This window comes from Chiloscyllium punctatum, chromosome 27 (assembly GCF_047496795.1).
Source record: "Chiloscyllium punctatum isolate Juve2018m chromosome 27, sChiPun1.3, whole genome shotgun sequence".
NCBI lineage: Eukaryota > Metazoa > Chordata > Chondrichthyes > Orectolobiformes > Hemiscylliidae > Chiloscyllium > Chiloscyllium punctatum.
This window is the reverse complement of record NC_092765.1, coordinates 45,228,622-45,249,358: the sequence shown is the minus strand read 5'-3', so window position 1 is coordinate 45,249,358 and position 20,737 is coordinate 45,228,622. Positions and strand designations below refer to the sequence as shown.

General features: G+C 50.9%; 1 protein-coding gene across 3 annotated transcripts in view; it reads left to right on the top strand.

The window, feature by feature from the left end:
• The first annotated feature begins 19,638 nt into the window (after positions 1 to 19,638).
• Positions 19,639 to 20,737, top strand: part of map7d1a (MAP7 domain containing 1a) — a 237,264-nt gene continuing 236,165 nt past the window's right edge. Inside the window, exon 1 of one of the 3 annotated variants that reach the window (XM_072548590.1) lies at positions 19,639 to 20,018. In XM_072548590.1, coding sequence (XP_072404691.1) covers positions 19,865 to 20,018 — 154 coding nt within the window. In that variant the 5' untranslated portion in view covers positions 19,639 to 19,864. The remainder of the gene's footprint in view (positions 20,019 to 20,737) is intronic. The other 2 variants (XM_072548589.1, XM_072548591.1) reach the window with 2 other exon arrangements.

Sequence of the window (20,737 nt, the reverse complement as noted above, 5' to 3'; positions counted from 1 at the left end):
CATGCACACTCTCACAGCCACAGACACTCACTCTCACAGCCACACACACACACTTTCACAGCCATACACGCTCACTCTCACAGCCGCACACACACACTTTCACAGCCATACACGCACACTCTCACAGCCATACACGCAAACTCTCACAGCCACACACACTAACTCTCACAGCCACACATGCACACTCACACAGCCGCACACGCTCACTCTCACAGCTACACAAGCACACTCTCACAGTCACAAACGCACACTCTCTTAGCCACACATGCACACTCTCACAGCCACACACGTGCACTCTCACAGCCACATACACACACTCTCACAGCCACACACACTCACTCTCACAGCCACACATGCACACTCACACAGCCACACACACTCACTCTCACAGATGCACACACTCACTCTCACAGCCACACACACTCACTCTCACAGCTGCACACACTCACTCTCACAGCCACACACACTCACTCTCACAGCTGCACACACTCACTCTCACAGCCACACACACTCACTCGCACAGCTGCATACACTCACTCTCACAGTCACACACACTCACTCTCACAGCTACACACGCTCACTCTCACAGACACGCAATATCTCACAGCCGCATGCGCTCACTCTCACAGCCACACACGCACACTCTCACAGCCACTCACGCACACTCTCACAGCCACACACGCACACTCTCACAGCCACACACACTCACGCTCACAGCCACACGCTCACACTCTTATAACCACACACACACTCTCACAGCCACACACGCTGATTCTCTCAGCCACACACGCTCACTCTCACTGCCACACACGCTCACTCTCACAGCCACACACGCTCACTCTCACAGTTACACATGCTCACTCTCACAGCCACACACACTAACTCTCACAGCCACACATGCACACTCACACAGCCACACACGCTCACTCTCACAGCTACACAAGCACACTCTCACAGTCACAAACGCACACTCTCTTAGCCACACATGCACACTCTCACAGCCACACACGTGCACTCTCACAGCCACATACACACACTCTCACAGCCACACACACTCACTCTCATAACCACACATGCTCACTCTCACAGCCACACACGCACACTCTCACAGCCACACACGTGCACTCTCACAGCCACACACTCATAGCTAGACACGTGCACACACTCTCACAGCCACACGCACAAACTCTCACAGCTACACACGCACACTCAGTCTCACAGCCACACACATTCACTGTCACAGCTACACACGCACACTCACTCTCACAGCTACACATCACACTCACTCTCACAGCCACACACACTCACTCTCACAGCCACACATGCACACTCACTCTCACAGCCACACATGCACACTCTCACAACTACACGCGCACACTCACTCTCATAGCCACACACACTCACTCTCACAGCTACATGTGCAGACTCACTCTTAAAGCCACACACGCACACTCACTCTCACAGCCACACACACACTCATAGCTAGACGCGTGCACACACTCTCACAGCCACACGCACAAACTCTCACAGCTACACACACACACTCAGTCTCACAGCCACACACATTCACTGTCACAGCTACACACGCACACTCACTCTCACAGCTACACGTTCACACTCACTCTCACAGTCACACACACTCACTCTCTCAGCCACACATGCACACTCTCACAACTACACGTGCACACTCACTCTCATAGCCACTCACACTCACTCTCACAACTACATGTGCAGACTCACTCTTAAAGCCACACACGCAGACTCACTCTCTCAGCTACACGCGCACACTCTCACAGCCACACGCGCACACTCACTCTCACGGCTACATGCGCACACTCACTCTCACAGCCACACACGCACACTCACTGTCAAAATTACACGAGCGCACACACTCTCACAGCCACACACACACACACACACACACACTCACTCTCACAACCACACACTCACTCTCACAGCCACACAAGCACACTCACTCTCAAAATTACATGAGCACACTCACTCTCACAGCCACACACACACACACACTCACTCTCACAACCACACACTCACTCTCACAGCCACACGCACACACTCACTCTCACAGCCACACACACTCACTCTCACAGCTACACGCACACACTCACTCTCACAGCCACACACACACTGACAGCCACACACGCTCACTCACTCTCACAGCCACACGTGGACACTCACTCTCACAGCCACACAGGCACACACACACTCACTCTCACAACCACACACTCACTCATTCTCACAGGCACACACACACACTCACTCTCACAGCCACATGTGCACACTCATTTTCTCAGTCACACGCACACTCACTCTCACAGCCACACACACATACTCACTCTCAGCTGCACACACACACACACTCTCACAGCCACACGCGCAGACTCACTCTCTCAGCCACACGTGCACACTCACTATCACAGCCACACGCACACACTCACTCTCACAGCCACACGCACACATTCACTCACAGCCACACGCACACACTCACTCTCACAGCCACACACGCTCACTCACACTCATTCTCACAGCCACACACACTCACTCAATCTCACAGCCACATGTGCACACTCACTCTCTCAGCCACACACGCTGACTCACTCACACTCACTCTCACAGCCACACACACACACACACACACACATTCTCATAGCCACATGCGCACACTTTCTCACAGCCACCCACACACACTCACTCTCACAGCCACACACGCTCACTCACTCTCACAGCCACATGCGCAGACTCACTCTCTCAGCCACATGCACACATTCACTCTCACAGCCACACACACTCACTCTCTCAGCCACACGCGCACACTCACTCTCACAGCCATACGCACACACTCACTCTCACAGCCACACGCACACATTCACTCTCACAGCCACACGCACACACTCATTCTCACAGCCACGCACGCTCACTCACTCACACTCATTCTCACAGCCACACACACTCACTCACTCTCACAGCCACATATGCACACTCACTCTCTCAGCCACACACACACTCACTCTCACAGCCACACATGCTGACTCACTCACACTCACTCTCACAGCCACATACACACACACACATTCTCATAGCAACATGCGCACACTCTCTCACAGCCACCCACACACGCTCACTCTCACAGCCACACGTGCACACTCATTCTCACAAGCACACATGCACACTCTCACAGCCACCCACGCTCACTCTCACAGCCACACACACACACACTCACTCTCACAGCCACACACACTCACTCTTACAGCCACATACTCACAATCTCATAGCCACACACGCTCACTCTCACAGCCACATACACTCACTCACTCTCTCAGCCACACGCGCACACTCACTCTCACAGCCACACGCACACATTCACTCTCACAGCCACACGCACACACTCATTCTCACAGCCACACACGCTCACTCACTCACACTCATTCTCACAGCCACACACACTCACTCACTCTCACAGCCACATGTGCACACTCACTCTCTCAGCCACACACACACTCACTCTCACAGCCAGATGCACACACTCACTCTCACAGCCACACGCACACATTCACTCTCACAGCCACACGCACACACTCATTCTCACAGCCACACACGCTCACTCACTCACACTCATTCTCACAGCCACACACACTCACTCACTCTCACAGCCACATGTGCACACTCACTCTCTCAGCCACACACACACTCACTCTCACAGCCACACACACTCACTCTTACAGCCACATACTCACAATCTCATAGCCACACACGCTCACTCTCACAGCCACATACACTCACTCACTCTCTCAGCCACACGCGCACACTCACTCTCACAGCCATACGCACACACTCACTCTCACAGCCACACGCACACATTCACTCTCACAGCCACACGCACACACTCATTCTCACAGCCACACACGCTCACTCACTCACACTGATTCTCACAGCCACACACACTCACTCACTCTCACAGCCACATGTGCACACTCACTCTCTCAGCCACACACACACTCACTCTCACAGCCATACGCACACACTCACTCTCACAGCCACATGCACACATTCACTCTCACAGCCACACGCACACACTCATTCTCACAGCCACACACGCTCACTCACTCACACTCATTCTCACAGCCACACACACTCACTCTCACAGCTGCACACACTCACTCTCACAGTCACACACACTCACTCTCACAGCTACTCACGCACACTCTCACAGCCACACACGCACACTCTCACAGCCACACACACTCACTCTCACAGCCACTCACGCTCACTCTCACAGCCACACATGCTTACTCTCACAGCCACACACACGCACACACCCACAGCCACACACGCTCACTCTTACAGCCACACACGCTCACTCTCACAGCCACACACGCACACTCTCACAGCCGCACACGCGCACTCTCACAGCCACACACGCACACTCTCACAGCCGCACACTCTCACAGCCACACACACTCATTCTCACAGCCACACATGCACATTCTCACAGCCACTCACACACACTCACTCTCACAGCCACACACATACACTCTCACAGCCACCCACACACACTCTCACAGCCACACACACACACTCACTCTCACAGCCACACACGCTCACTCTTACAGCCACATGCTCACAATCCCATAGCCACACACGCTCACTCTCACAGCCACACACACTCACTCTCACAGCCACACACACTCACTCTCACAGCCACACACACTCACTCTCACAGCCACACACACTCACTCTCACAGCCACTTACACACATACACTCTCACAGCCACCCACGCTCACTCTCACAGCCACCCACACACACTCTCACTGCCACACACACACACTCACTCTCACAGCCACACACACTCACTCTTACAGCCACATACTTACAATCTCATAGCCACACACACACGCTCACTCTCACAGCCACATACAGTCACTCTAACAGCCACACACACTCACTCTCACAGCCCTACGCACACTCTCACAGCCACACACGTACACATTCACAGCCACACACGCACACACTCACAGCCACGCGCGCTCACTCTCACAGCCACACACGCACACATTCACAGCCACACACGCACACACTCACAGCCACGCGCGCTCACTCTCACAGCCACACACACACTCTCACAGCCACACGCACGATCTCACAGCCGTGCACGCTCACTCTCACAGCCACACACACACACTCTCACAGCCACTCACACACACTCTCACAGCCAACATGCTCACTCTCACAGACACGCAATATCTCACAGCCACACGCGCTCACTCTCACAGCCGCACATGCACACTCTCACAGCCACACACACACTCTCACAGCCACACGCACGATCTCACAGCCACACACGCTCACTCTCACAGCCACACGCTCACTCTCATAGCCACACATGCACACTCTCACAGCCACACACACTCACTCTCACAGCTGCACACACACACTCTAACAGCCACACATGCACACTCTCACAGCCACACACACTCACTCTCACTGCTGCACACACACACTCTAACAGCCACACACACTCACTCTCACAGCCACACATGCACACTCTCACAGCCACACACACTCACTCTCACAGCCACTCACGCTCACTCTCACAGCCACACACGCTCACTCTCACAGCCGCACACGCGCACTCTCACAGCCACACACGCACACACACACAGCCACACACGCTCACTCTCACAGCTACTCAAGCACACACCCACAGCCACACACACTCACTCTCACAGCCACACACATACACTCTCACAGCCACCCACGCTCACTCTCACAGCCACCCACACACGCTCTCACAGCCACACACACACACTCACTCTCACAGCCACACATGCTCACTCTTACAGCCACATACTCACAATCTCATAGCCACACATGCTCACTCTCACAGCCACACACACTCACTCTCACAGCCACACACACTCACTCTCACAGCCACACACGCACACTCTCACAGCCACTTACACACACTCACTCTCACAGACACACATGCACACTCTCACAGCCACCCACACTCACTCTCACGGCCACATACTCACATTCTCACAGCCACACGCGCACATTCACTCTCACAGCCACATACACACACTCACTCTCACAGCAACATGTGCACACTCACTCTCTCAGTCACACGCACACACTCACTCTCACATCCACACGCGCAGACTCACTCTCACAGCCACACGCGCACACTCACTCTCACAGCCACATACACACTCACTCTCACAGCCACACGCGCAGACTCACTCTCTCAGCCACACGCGCACACTCACTATCACAGCCACACGCACACACTCACTCTCACAGCCACACGCACACATTCACTCTCACAGCCACACGCACACACTCACTCTCACAGCCACACACGCTCACTCACACTCTTTCTCACAGCCACACACACTCACTCACTCTCACAGCCACATGTGCACACTCACTGTCTCAGCCACATACACACACTCACTCTCACAGCAACATGTGCACACTCACTCTCACAGCCACACGCACACATTCACTCTCACAGCCACACGCACACACTCACTCTCACAGCCACACACGCTCACTCACACTCATTCTCACAGCCACACACACTCACTCACTCTCACAGCCACATGTGCACACTCACTCTCTCAGCCACATACACACACTCACTCTCACAGCCACATGCGCATACTCTCACAGCCACACATTCTCACAGCCACTCACACACACTCACTCTCACAGCCACACACATACACTCTCACAGCCACACACGCTCACTCTCACAGCCACACACACACACTCACTCTCACAGCCACACACGCTCACTCTTACAGCCACATACTCACAATCTCATAGCCACACACGCTCACTCTCACAGCCACACACACTCACTCTCACAGCCACACACACTCACTCTCACAGCCACACACGCACACTCTCACAGCCACTTACACACATACACTCTCACAGCCACCCACGCTCACTCTCACAGCCACCCACACACACTCTCACAGCCACACACACACACTCACTCTCACAGCCACACACACTCACTCTCACAGCCACTTACACACATACACTCTCACAGCCACCCACGCTCACTCTCACAGCCACCCACACACACTCTCACAGCCACACACACACACTCACTCTCACAGCCACACACACTCACTCTCACGGCCACATACTCACAATCTCACAGCCATGCACGCACACTCACTCTCACAGCCACACGTGCAGACTCACTCTCTCAGCCACCCGCGCACACTCTCACAGCCACACGCGCACATTCACTCTCACAGCCACATACACACACTCACTCTCACAGCAACATGTGCACACTCACTCTCTCAGTCACACGCACACACTCACTCTCACAGCCACACACACATACTCACTCTCAGCTACACACACACATTCACTCTCACAGCCACATACACACACTCACTCTCACAGCAACATGTGCACACTCACTCTCTCAGTCACACACACACACTCACTCTCACAACCACACACTCACTTATTCTCACAGGCACACACACACACTCACTCTCACAGCAACATGTGCACACTCACTCTCTCAGTCACACGCACACACTCACTCTCACAACCACACGCGCAGACTCACTCTCTCAGCCACACGCGCACACTCACTATCACAGCCACACGCACACACTCACTCTCACAGCCACACATGCTCACTCACACTCATTCTCACAGCCACACACACTCACTCACTCTCACAGCCACATGTGCACACTCACTCTCTCAGCCACATACACACACTCACTCTCACAGCAACATGAGCACACTCACTCTCACAGCCACATACACACACTCACTCTCACAGCAACATGTGCACACTCACTCTCTCAGTCACACGCACACACTCACTCTCACAGCCACACACACATACTCACTCTCAGCTACACACACACTCACTCTCACAGCTGCACACACACACTCTAACAGCCACACATGCACACTCTCACAGCCACACACACTCACTCTCACTGCTGCACACACACACTCTAACAGCCACACACACTCACTCTCACAGCCACACATGCACACTCTCACAGCCACACACACTCACTCTCACAGCCACTCACGCTCACTCTCACAGCCACACACGCTCACTCTCACAGCCGCACACGCGCACTCTCACAGCCACACACGCACACACACACAGCCACACACGCTCACTCTCACAGCTACTCAAGCACACTCTCACAGCCACACACGCTTACTCTCACAGCCGCACACGCGCACTCTCACAGCCACACACGCACACACCCACAGCCACACACGCTCACTCTCACAGCTACTCAAGCACACACCCACAGCCACACACACTCACTCTCACAGCCACACACATACACTCTCACAGCCACCCACGCTCACTCTCACAGCCACCCACACACGCTCTCACAGCCACACACACACACTCACTCTCACAGCCACACATGCTCACTCTTACAGCCACATACTCACAATCTCATAGCCACACATGCTCACTCTCACAGCCACACACACTCACTCTCACAGCCACACACGCACACTCTCACAGCCACTTACACACACTCACTCTCACAGACACACATGCACACTCTCACAGCCACCCACACTCACTCTCACGGCCACATACTCACATTCTCACAGCCACACGCGCACATTCACTCTCACAGCCACATACACACACTCACTCTCACAGCAACATGTGCACACTCACTCTCTCAGTCACACGCACACACTCACTCTCACATCCACACGCGCAGACTCACTCTCACAGCCACACGCGCACACTCACTCTCACAGCCACATACACACTCACTCTCACAGCCACACGCGCAGACTCACTCTCTCAGCCACACGCGCACACTCACTATCACAGCCACACGCACACACTCACTCTCACAGCCACACGCACACATTCACTCTCACAGCCACACGCACACACTCACTCTCACAGCCACACACGCTCACTCACACTCTTTCTCACAGCCACACACACTCACTCACTCTCACAGCCACATGTGCACACTCACTGTCTCAGCCACATACACACACTCACTCTCACAGCAACATGTGCACACTCACTCTCACAGCCACACGCACACATTCACTCTCACAGCCACACGCACACACTCACTCTCACAGCCACACACGCTCACTCACACTCATTCTCACAGCCACACACACTCACTCACTCTCACAGCCACATGTGCACACTCACTCTCTCAGCCACATACACACACTCACTCTCACAGCCACATGCGCATACTCTCACAGCCACACATTCTCACAGCCACTCACACACACTCACTCTCACAGCCACACACATACACTCTCACAGCCACACACGCTCACTCTCACAGCCACACACACACACTCACTCTCACAGCCACACACGCTCACTCTTACAGCCACATACTCACAATCTCATAGCCACACACGCTCACTCTCACAGCCACACACACTCACTCTCACAGCCACACACACTCACTCTCACAGCCACACACGCACACTCTCACAGCCACTTACACACATACACTCTCACAGCCACCCACGCTCACTCTCACAGCCACCCACACACACTCTCACAGCCACACACACACACTCACTCTCACAGCCACACACACTCACTCTCACAGCCACTTACACACATACACTCTCACAGCCACCCACGCTCACTCTCACAGCCACCCACACACACTCTCACAGCCACACACACACACTCACTCTCACAGCCACACACACTCACTCTCACGGCCACATACTCACAATCTCACAGCCATGCACGCACACTCACTCTCACAGCCACACGTGCAGACTCACTCTCTCAGCCACCCGCGCACACTCTCACAGCCACACGCGCACATTCACTCTCACAGCCACATACACACACTCACTCTCACAGCAACATGTGCACACTCACTCTCTCAGTCACACGCACACACTCACTCTCACAGCCACACACACATACTCACTCTCAGCTACACACACACATTCACTCTCACAGCCACATACACACACTCACTCTCACAGCAACATGTGCACACTCACTCTCTCAGTCACACACACACACTCACTCTCACAACCACACACTCACTCATTCTCACAGGCACACACACACACTCACTCTCACAGCAACATGTGCACACTCACTCTCTCAGTCACACGCACACACTCACTCTCACAACCACACGCGCAGACTCACTCTCTCAGCCACACGCGCACACTCACTATCACAGCCACACGCACACACTCACTCTCACAGCCACACATGCTCACTCACACTCATTCTCACAGCCACACACACTCACTCACTCTCACAGCCACATGTGCACACTCACTCTCTCAGCCACATACACACACTCACTCTCACAGCAACATGAGCACACTCACTCTCACAGCCACATACACACACTCACTCTCACAGCAACATGTGCACACTCACTCTCTCAGTCACACGCACACACTCACTCTCACAGCCACACACACATACTCACTCTCAGCTACACACACACACTCACTCTCACAGCCACACGCACACACTCACTCTCACAGCCACACACACACACTCACTCTCACAGCCACACGCACACACTCACTCTCACAGCCACACACACATACTCACTCTCAGCTACACACACACACTCACTCTCACAGCCACACGCACACACTCACTCTCACAGCCACACACACACACTCACTCTCACAGCCACACGCACACACTCACTCTCACAGCCACACACGCTCACTCACTCACACTCATTCTCACAGCCACACACACTCACTCACTCTCACAGCCACATGTGCACACTCACTCTCTCAGCCACACACACACTCACTCTCACAGCCACACACGCTGACTCACTCACACTCACTCTCACAGCCACACACACACACATTCTCATAGCCACATGCGCACACTCTCTCACAGTCACCCACACACATTCACTCTCACAGCCACACATGCTCACTCACTCTCACAGCCACACGCGCACACTCATTCTCACAACCACACACACACACACTCACTCTCACAGCCACACGCGCATACTCACTCTCTCTGCCACACACACACACACACACACTCACTCTCACAGCCACATGCGCACACTCACTCTCACAGCCACACACACTCACTCACTCACACTCACAGCCACCCACACACACTCACTCTCACAGCCACACGCGCACACTCACTCTCACAACCACACACTCACACACACACACGCACTCACTCTCACAACCACATGCTCACTCACTCTCACAGCCACACGCACACACTCACTCTCACAACCACACACACACACACACTCACTCTCACAGCCACACGCGCACACTCACTCTCACAGCCACACACACTCACTCACTCACACTCACTCTCACAGCCACATACACACACACTTTCACAGCCACACGCGCACACTCACTCTCACAGCCACATGCGCACACTCACTCTCTCAGCCACACAAACACTTGCTCTCACAGCCACACGCACTGACTCACTCTCTCAGCCACATGCGCACACTCTCACAGCCACACACGCTCACAGCCACACACACTCTCAGCTACACGCACACACTCACTCTCACAGCCACATGCTCACGCTCACTCTCTCAGCCACACACACACATTCTCACAACCACATGCTCACTCGCTGTCACAGCCACATGCGCACACTCACTCTCACAGTCACACATGCACTCTCACAAGCTCACGTGTGCACACACTCACTCTCACACACGCACATACACTCAATCTCACACACACATGCACACATACTCTCACAGACACACTCACACATATATGCGCACATATGTGCATGCACACTCACACACACACACATTTATATCTCCACACGCACACATAGAGTTTTTCTTACACACAAACACACACAGATACGTTCATTTTCTTTCATACACAGAGAAATATCCACACATCTGCACATACATTTGTACACGGCACGCATACACACACACAGGCATACACAGGCATACACCAATATGCACACACACGTGTGCACTGTCCCACACAACACATACAGGGGTATACACATGCACGTGAGTTCTCTATCTCACAAGCGCACACTCACACATACACAGACATCGATACATACTCTCACTCGCGCATGCACACAATCTTACACATAATGCTGCCTTGCATACTCTCTATCAGACATACCCACTCTGACTCTCACAAGCATACATGCATGCTCAAACACTCTCACAGACACATACCCCCACTCTGACACACACACACACACACACACACACACATACGGCATGTGCCTAGGTACCAACCAGTGGATAGAAGTCAATCCTCCTTCCTGGGGTCAGCTGCAGGCCTGTTCAGGAGGCTGTGGTGGAGAATGCACCATGATATGCCTCAGCAGAAGAGACTGTTAGATAACAGATGACTGTTTACTACATGCTCATAACTATATAGAGACAATACATATGAAATAACTCCACAGAGGCCAGTATCCTGTCACCAAGCCACCATTCATTTACACACTGGTAGCTGTTAACACTGATCTAGCTCCCTCAGAGTCAGCTCAGAACCGAACCACTAACACACCTGTCTATATCTGTCAGCCAGGGCTCCCTATGGGACCAGGTAAATAGCCCCAATCGGGGAACTCATACTCAATGACATCCACCTGGCTGACCTCATTACTACAATCACTACAGTGTATCCTGAGGCATATTAACCATTGCTAACAAGAAGACAGTGAGACACATGCATTTCCTTTAGGAAACTTTGCCCAATTACTGCCTCTCTGAGCTGCCCAGGAGCTGTGATATATCTCAGAATGGGTGTAGCTACAGTTTAGCTCAGATTAACCCTATCACCTTCATTATCAACATTGCTTTTATTTATTCATGGAATTCCAGTACTTATTGCCCATCCCTATTTACCTGGAGGGCAGTTGAGAGACAACCACTTTGTTGTGGGTGTGCGGTTACATGCAGGCCAGACCAAGTAAGGATGTCAGATGGGTCACTCTTGACATTTGGCAATGGGTTCACGGTCATCATTTAGACTCTTAATTCCAGCTTTTTCAAATTCAAATTCTATCATCTACCGTGGCAGGAATATGAACCCCAGTCCCCAGAACATTACCTGAGTCTCTAGATTAGCACTCCAGTGATAATACCACTCAGCCGTCAGCTCCCCTTGTGTCTGCTTCCTTCAGAAGTGTTGGTTTCCTCATTGGATCACACTGCTTTCCCCTCACTGGCCTGGGAACAGCCCTCTGAGCTTCCTCCTGACAGGACCAGCCCCTGCCATAGTTAGCATTCCATTGTATAATCTTCCCTATGCTCACATCTCAGAGCATAGCCTTTAACATTCTCAATAGGAAAGCAGAGTTTGGTAATATTTATGAGTACAGTACACGTGGGCTACCTGTGCCAGTATCAGTTTACAGCATATTCTTCTGTTTGCTTGAATTAAAATTGCAGTATCTTTTGGATTGCTTTCAACAGCCACTGGCAGAGCTATGCCAATTCCAGGATGCTCCAGGATGGATTGGCATTGGCAACCCCTGGTGACTAAATGTGGATTTGACACTCGGAAATAATCACCCTGGTCCTTTTCTGGTCAGGCAGGTCGAGGCGAGAGCAGTCGAAGAAACAAGCTTTTGCCCGTACATTTCTCAAGGAAATAGCCCAGCTGGGATAGCAAACGACACTCTGCAAAAATAAAGTGACAAGGGACGGGGTAAAAATATATTTGAGAAGTTCAACTGTGATGTTGCTAAGGAATGCGTGTATCAGCCTCTACCATCTGTCACACTCTTGCTCAGTGTTCAGATAGTGTGGTGTGTGGGCAGAGTGTGTTTCAGGACAACTTTATCCCTTTTATTGAAAGGCAACTGAAAATCTGTGATGAAAGATCACCTTTGCAATGTATGGCTCATATTATTTTTCTAGACTTCTATGTCATTCTATAATTTGTAAAGAATTTGGAACCAGTTGTTATGGGAATCTACACTGAGGATGGCACATTCACTGCTTACTACTTTTGTGTCCTGAGTCGTGATGTATCATGTAGGGTAGTAAGAAACACATTGAAATTCCAACATTTTGAGTCTGCAACTGTGTTTTTTTGTGACCTTCTGGGAATTAGAAGTCATAACGCATGACTTTTTTTGTAATAAGCATTTATCTAAAAAATGAGAGAAAAATTATGAGGCATTCTTATGCAACACAGTCGATGCACCTTGTAAGAAAACGTGATATAAACACAAGTCATAGAGATGTACAGCACGGAAACAGACCCTTCAGTCCAACTCATCCATGCCAACCAGATATCCTAAATTAATCTAGTCCCATTTTTCAGCATCTGTCCCAAATCCCTCCAAACCCTATCTATTCATATACCCATCCAAATGCCTTTTAAATGTTGCAATTGTACCAGCCTCCACCACTTCCTCCAGCAGCTCATTCCATACACGCACCACCCTCTGTGTGAAAACGTTGTCCTTTAGCTCCCTTTTATATCTTTCCCCTCTCACCCTAAACCTATGCCCTCGAGTTCTGGACTCCCCCACCACAGGGAAAGGACCTTGTCTATTTACACTATCCATGCCCCTCAGCCTCCGGCGCTCCAGGGAAAACAGCCCCAGCCTGTTCAGCCTCTCCCCGTAGCTCAAACCCTCCAACCCTGGCAACATCCTTGTGAATCTTTTCTGAACCCTTTCAAGTTTCACAACATCATTCCTATAAACCAACTTCAATTTATTTATCTCCTTTCCCGTAAAAAGAAATGTTACAAAGCACTAGGATATTGATTCCAATTAGAAGCTTGGCCAAAGAGATTCAGGTTCGAAGAAACTAAGCAAGTAAAAGCAGACAGTACTCAGTGTCAGGTTGGGAGAAACAGAATTAACGTTGCAAGTTGATCAAGGCTGTTTTGCCTGAAGTATTTTTGACTCCACAGATGCTGCCAGACCTGCTGAGTTTCTCCTGCATTTTCTGTAATTTGCCTCCATTTTTGCAGTATATCACTCCTGCATTCTGGATTTTAACAATGTTCGTAAGGAAGGGGGTGAAATTGGGGAGATAGAAAAACGTAGTGAAGGAGTCCAAATAATAGAGTCTTAGGGGGTTGAGATCAGGACCTTCCATAGGCCAGGGACTCAGAGGTGGGAGCAGGCAGACAAATGGACAAGGGAGACCAGGTTATGGGACTGAGGCTGGTACAGATGAGGGGACAGTCATCAAAGGGATTCAAACAGCAAGTGAATTTTAAATTGGGGCTGTTGGCAGTTTGGGAGTTAATGTAGGTCAATGAGTACAGGAGTAATAAGGAAAGGCAGACTTGGTGTCAGAGAGAAAAACTAGTTAAAAGGATACTTGGAAACAAATGTAATGGTCGTACTGGAGCTCTATTTTGAGGTGTACAAGTCAGGTCTGCAGGCAACACAGTTTTGGATGAGCCAGTTTACATGGACAAGCAATTAAGGCATAACTTCTAAACCTACAACTTCTACCACCTGGAGAATGACAGCCCTGTATAACTGAAGCATTTGGGAACAGTAATCATAACATTCCATGGTTTAAGTTAGATCTGGAGAAGAATGAAAACAAAATAGTAATGAATTGGTGGACAGTCCAATTATGTTTATGCTCAGTTCCCCTTGTAAGGAAGGATAACATATCAATAGCCTTCTTGATTACCTGTTGTACCTGAATGCTAATTTTTATGACTTGTGTACCAGAACTCCTCGATCCCTCTGCACAGCAGAATTGTGCAATTGTTCTCTGTTTAAATAATATTTGACTTTTTTTGCCCAAGTGAACAACTTCACAATTTCCCACATTATACTCCATTTGCAAAATTATGGTCCTGTCACTTTTGTTTGTCTATATCAGTCTGCATCCTTGTTCTGTTATCTTCATAAAACACTTCTGCAGCTATCCTTGTGTCATCTGCACGCCTCCAAATACCAATTCCTGGTAAGTACAACCATTGACTTAGTGTAACCCAGAATAGCCAATGATGGCTTTTGGAAGATCAAATACACCATATCAACAGCATTGCCCACATCAACCTTCTCTGTTAACTCAGCAAAGATTCAGGTAAGTTACTTACTTATGAATTTTGAAATCAGTTTTATGTTCGCTGCCTGGTTCTTCTCATACTTTCTCTCAGCTTCTCTAGTTCCCCTTTGAACTTTCCTTCTTAACCCTGAACCTTCTTTGTGTTATAAAGCTGACTTTTGTCATGCAAGCCCTTTATTTACTTCAGTTTAATTACCACCTTTCTCACTCAGGAATCCATGGCTTGTTTCTTTTTTACGTTTCGGGAATGGATCCTGACCGAATCAAACAAGCTCCTGATTAAGTCAGCACCTTATTCCATCAGTTTAATCTGACCGTCTTTGGTTCCGATTTATCTGGGGCAGGTCTGACCTCAATGCACCAAAATGCACTCTCCACCAATTCATTATTTTTACCCCGCTTTCTCTTCATGCTTTTCCATATCTAACTTAAACCATGTGATGTTATGATTACTATTCCCAAATTGATCCTCTAATTGATCAACTTGTCTCACCATATTCCCCAGAAAAAGATCCACCAATGCTTCCTTTCTTATTGGACCAGAAATATGTTGATCTAGGGTGGCATAGTGGCTCAGTGCTGCCTCACAGCGCCAGGGACCCGGGTTCGATTCCACTCTCAGGCGGCTGTCTGTGTGGAGTTTGCACATTCTCCCCGTGTCTGCGTGGGTCTCCTCCAGGTGCTCCAGTTTCTTCACATAGACCAAAGATAAGCAGGTTAAGTGAGTTGGACATGCTAAATTGCCCACAGTATCCAGGGATATGTAGGTCAGCCATGGGAAATGCAGTGTTACAGGGGGTGGGCTGGGAGTGAGTGGGATGTTCTTCAGAGGGTTGGTATGGACTTGATGGACTGAATGGCCTGCTTTCACACTGAAGAGAGTCTAATTCTCCTGAACACACTTCAAAACCTCATCCCCATTGCACTATTCCAATTCCAGTTTATATTATGGGAATTATATAGTCATTATAATTATCGTGACACTCTAATTGTTGCACCTCTCTGCAACCTCCCTGCAGAATTGCTCATCAATATCTTTCTCACTGATAGCTGCTCAGCGACATCCTTGACCCTAACAGCAGGGAGACAGCACACCACCCTCCAGTCACACTGTGGCCATAGAAACACCTGCCTGTAGTATTGCTGATTACTGCGAGCTTCCCAATCTTCCTCCTCCTCATCCTCCCTCCTCCAGCTGAGCCACCCGCGGCACTGTGCATTTGGCATTTGGCGTAGCTACCATCATTTGACTTAATTTCCATCTACTTAAAGCTGTCAGAGAACAGTATCCGCCCTCAGTCCAGTTGGGTTTCTGTTATTCGCATTTTGTTACACTTGCCAAATAATGTCATTTGCTATCAGCAATGTAGAATCCATTTCTCCCCCAACACAAAGTCTCCTTTCCACCCAGCCGTTGCACCTGTCTGAGCTTCAATAATCCCTTCTGATGACTGTCAGATCATCTTTCTCATGTCCACTACCCTTCCCCCAAGCCTTTCCTCCTCGTTGCTACTGAATATTTGATGCCCTCCTGGATGCCTAGCCGATTCTCAGGCTTGGACCGTCTTGTTTGTGTAACTGACTGCAGCTCTCTCCCCTTCTCGAGTACAGTAATACAGCTCCTGTGACTTGTTACACCACAGCAAAAACAGTTTAGCGGCACAGCCCTGGGAGGGCTTTGGGAGTGGGGAGAGGGTGGGAGAGGATGCTGAGGAGTTGTTGAGCTGAGAGGTTTCTCGGTTTGAGTTCAAATCCAATCTGGACCCACACTCTTGTGGGTGCATCTTGTAATGGTGCAGTTTTAATCTAACCCTCAGTGGATAGAGGAATATAAAGGGTTACCAATCAGCATTATATTGGCAGCTTCTGTCAGTTATGTGATGCAGATGCATTGCACAACATGTGGTAGAGTTTATTTTTCACTATTTGTTCTTGGGGAACTCATCACTGGCAAAGCTAGTGCACCAGGTTGCCCTATCCTTGGAAACGTCTCTGGACCTTTGGAGTTTGGGCATTATTGGGAAGCAAGGGGCACATTTAAACCAATCATTTTAGCTTCCATCGTTTGGCTGGGAATAAATCTCACCCTGTCACCCCACAGCCCCGTCTCATCAACTTATACCCACCTCCCCACCCTGTCCCCCACCCTGTCATCCCATAGCCCCTTCCCATCATTCGATACCCATCTCCCCATCCTACAATCCCTTCCCATCACTCCATATCCATCCCTTCCCATCACTCCACCCACCTTGTTACCCCACTCCCCCTTCTCATGATTCTATACACATCTCCCAACCTTGCACTCTTCCTCACACCCACTCTGTCACCCTATTGACACACACCCAACCCTATACCCACCCTGTCACCTATAGACACACACACCCCTATACCCACCCTGTCACCCTACACCCTTCTCCCCACCCTGTTACCCCACACCCCCTTCTCATCATCCTAGCATCATCTCCCTACCCTACACCCACCTTGTTACCCCACTCCCCCTTCACATCATCTCTCCACCCTACACCCACCTTGTTACCCCAATCCCCCTTCTCATCATCCTAGCATCATCTCCCCACCCTACACCACCTTGTTACCCCAATCCCCCTTCTCATCATCCTAGCATCATCTCCCCACCCTACACCACCCTGTCACCCCACTCCCCCTTCTCATCATCCTAGCATCATCTCCCCACCCTACACCACCCTGTCACCCCACTCCCCCTTCTCATCATCCTAGCATCATCTCCCCACCCTACACCACCCTGTCACCCCACTCCCCCTTCTCATCATCCTAGCATCATCTCCCCACCCTACACCCACCTTGTTACCCCACTCCCCCTTCTCATGATTCTATACACATCTCCCAACCTTGCACTCTTCCTCACACCCACTCTGTCACCCTATTGACACACACCCAACCCTATACCCACCCTGTCACCTATAGACACACACACCCCTATACCCACCCTGTCACCCTACAGACATGCACTCAACCCTATACCCACCCTGTCACCCTATAGACACACACACCTCAATGCCCATCCAGTCACCCTATAGACACACACCCCCTATACCCAGCCTGTTACCTATGATACCCACCCACCACTATACCCACCCTATCACTCTATAGACACCCACCCACCCCTACACCCACTGTCAGCCCACAGCCCCTTCCCATCACTCTACACCCATCTCCTCACCTTGCACCCACTCTCACACCTTTCACTCCCACCCGTTCACTCTATAAACACCCACCCCCGTGTACCTGCAGCTTCCGGCCCCCTTGTCGCCGCCCCCCACCCCCGGATAACCTCGACTTTCCGCTTGAAACCTGCCCGAGCAACATGACACCTCTGTGGAGCGGAGTCAGAGAGTAGAAAGTCCTCCAGACACAGAGACAGCGAGAGATCCGCTCAAACCTGTTGGTTGTGCCACTGTTACCAGGGAAACAGGCTCTCTCTCTCCCTCTCTCTTTCTCTGTCTGTCTCTCTGTACCTTAAGGTTGGGGTGGGGGAGTGTATTTGCCTCCTCGGAGTGTGTTGGGGGAAGCGGGGGCCGGCAGAGTGAGTGAGTGAGTCAGGATTGGAGAGGCTGTGTTGCAAAAGGCAGCACTGACGTCTGTGCAACACTGCACCTCTCTCCAAGTCTGTGTCTGTGTGCAACTGCGGGGCTGCTTCATCGCTACTCCTCCCTGGTCGTTTCTGTTTATTTTTCCCTTTTGCAATGACTTGTTTGGTTTTTGGGGAGCTGATGTTCTGACCCGGCTGTATCCAGGCCCCCCACCTCCCGCTGCTATGCAGCACCACTGCCCCGGCTCTGCCAGGCAAGGCAAGAGGCTGAAGAGGGCATCAGTTCGGCATTGCCTGTCGACTCCCAGCCTGCGGGGCCTGTTCACTATCAGCGAGGAAGAGGAGCGATGCAGAGATGCAGCAATGAGGAGGCTGAGTGGTAAGTACCTGCCCAGCTAAGGGGCTCCCATTAAATAAGCAGTCAGTCAAATACCCACTTGTGCCACCCTGCTCCCAGTTCAGAATTGCTGTACTCTGTGCCACCAGCTGTGAGATCAGGCTTGTTTATCAGCAATCCTTTCGATAGGATCCTCCCATAAATAGTGGCTGTGGGTTAGGAAGTGCCACTATTGCTTCTGCTTCGACCTGGCCCAGGGGTGTTACAGGCTTCAGTCGGGCGCACTGGCGTTCGAAGGGTAAAAAAAGTCCAACAGGATTCATAACTGATGACAGTTCTCCAGCACATGACAGCTGGCTGGCAGCAGTTAGTGTAGAGGAGGCTTTCCATCCTTGACTCAGAACGAAGTAACAGTAACAGGAACAGGAATGGGCCATTCACTTCATGGACGCTGCTCTCCCATTCGGTTATGATCAGGAACCACCTTGATTCCAATTTTCCACTTGATTCCCTGAGAGTCTAAAAATCTGTCTTAGCCAGCCTTAATTTTGTTTTATTTACTCGTGGGGATGTGGGTGTCACTGGCTGGGCCAACATGTATTGACTGTCCCTAGTTGTTCTTGAGAAGGTGGGGGTGAGTTGCCTTCTTGAACCGCTGTAGTCCATTTTAGATCCGCAATCAGCACGGTGGCACAGTGGTTAGCACTGCTGCCTCATAGCACCAGTGGACCCAGGTTCAATTCCCACCTTGGGTGACTGTC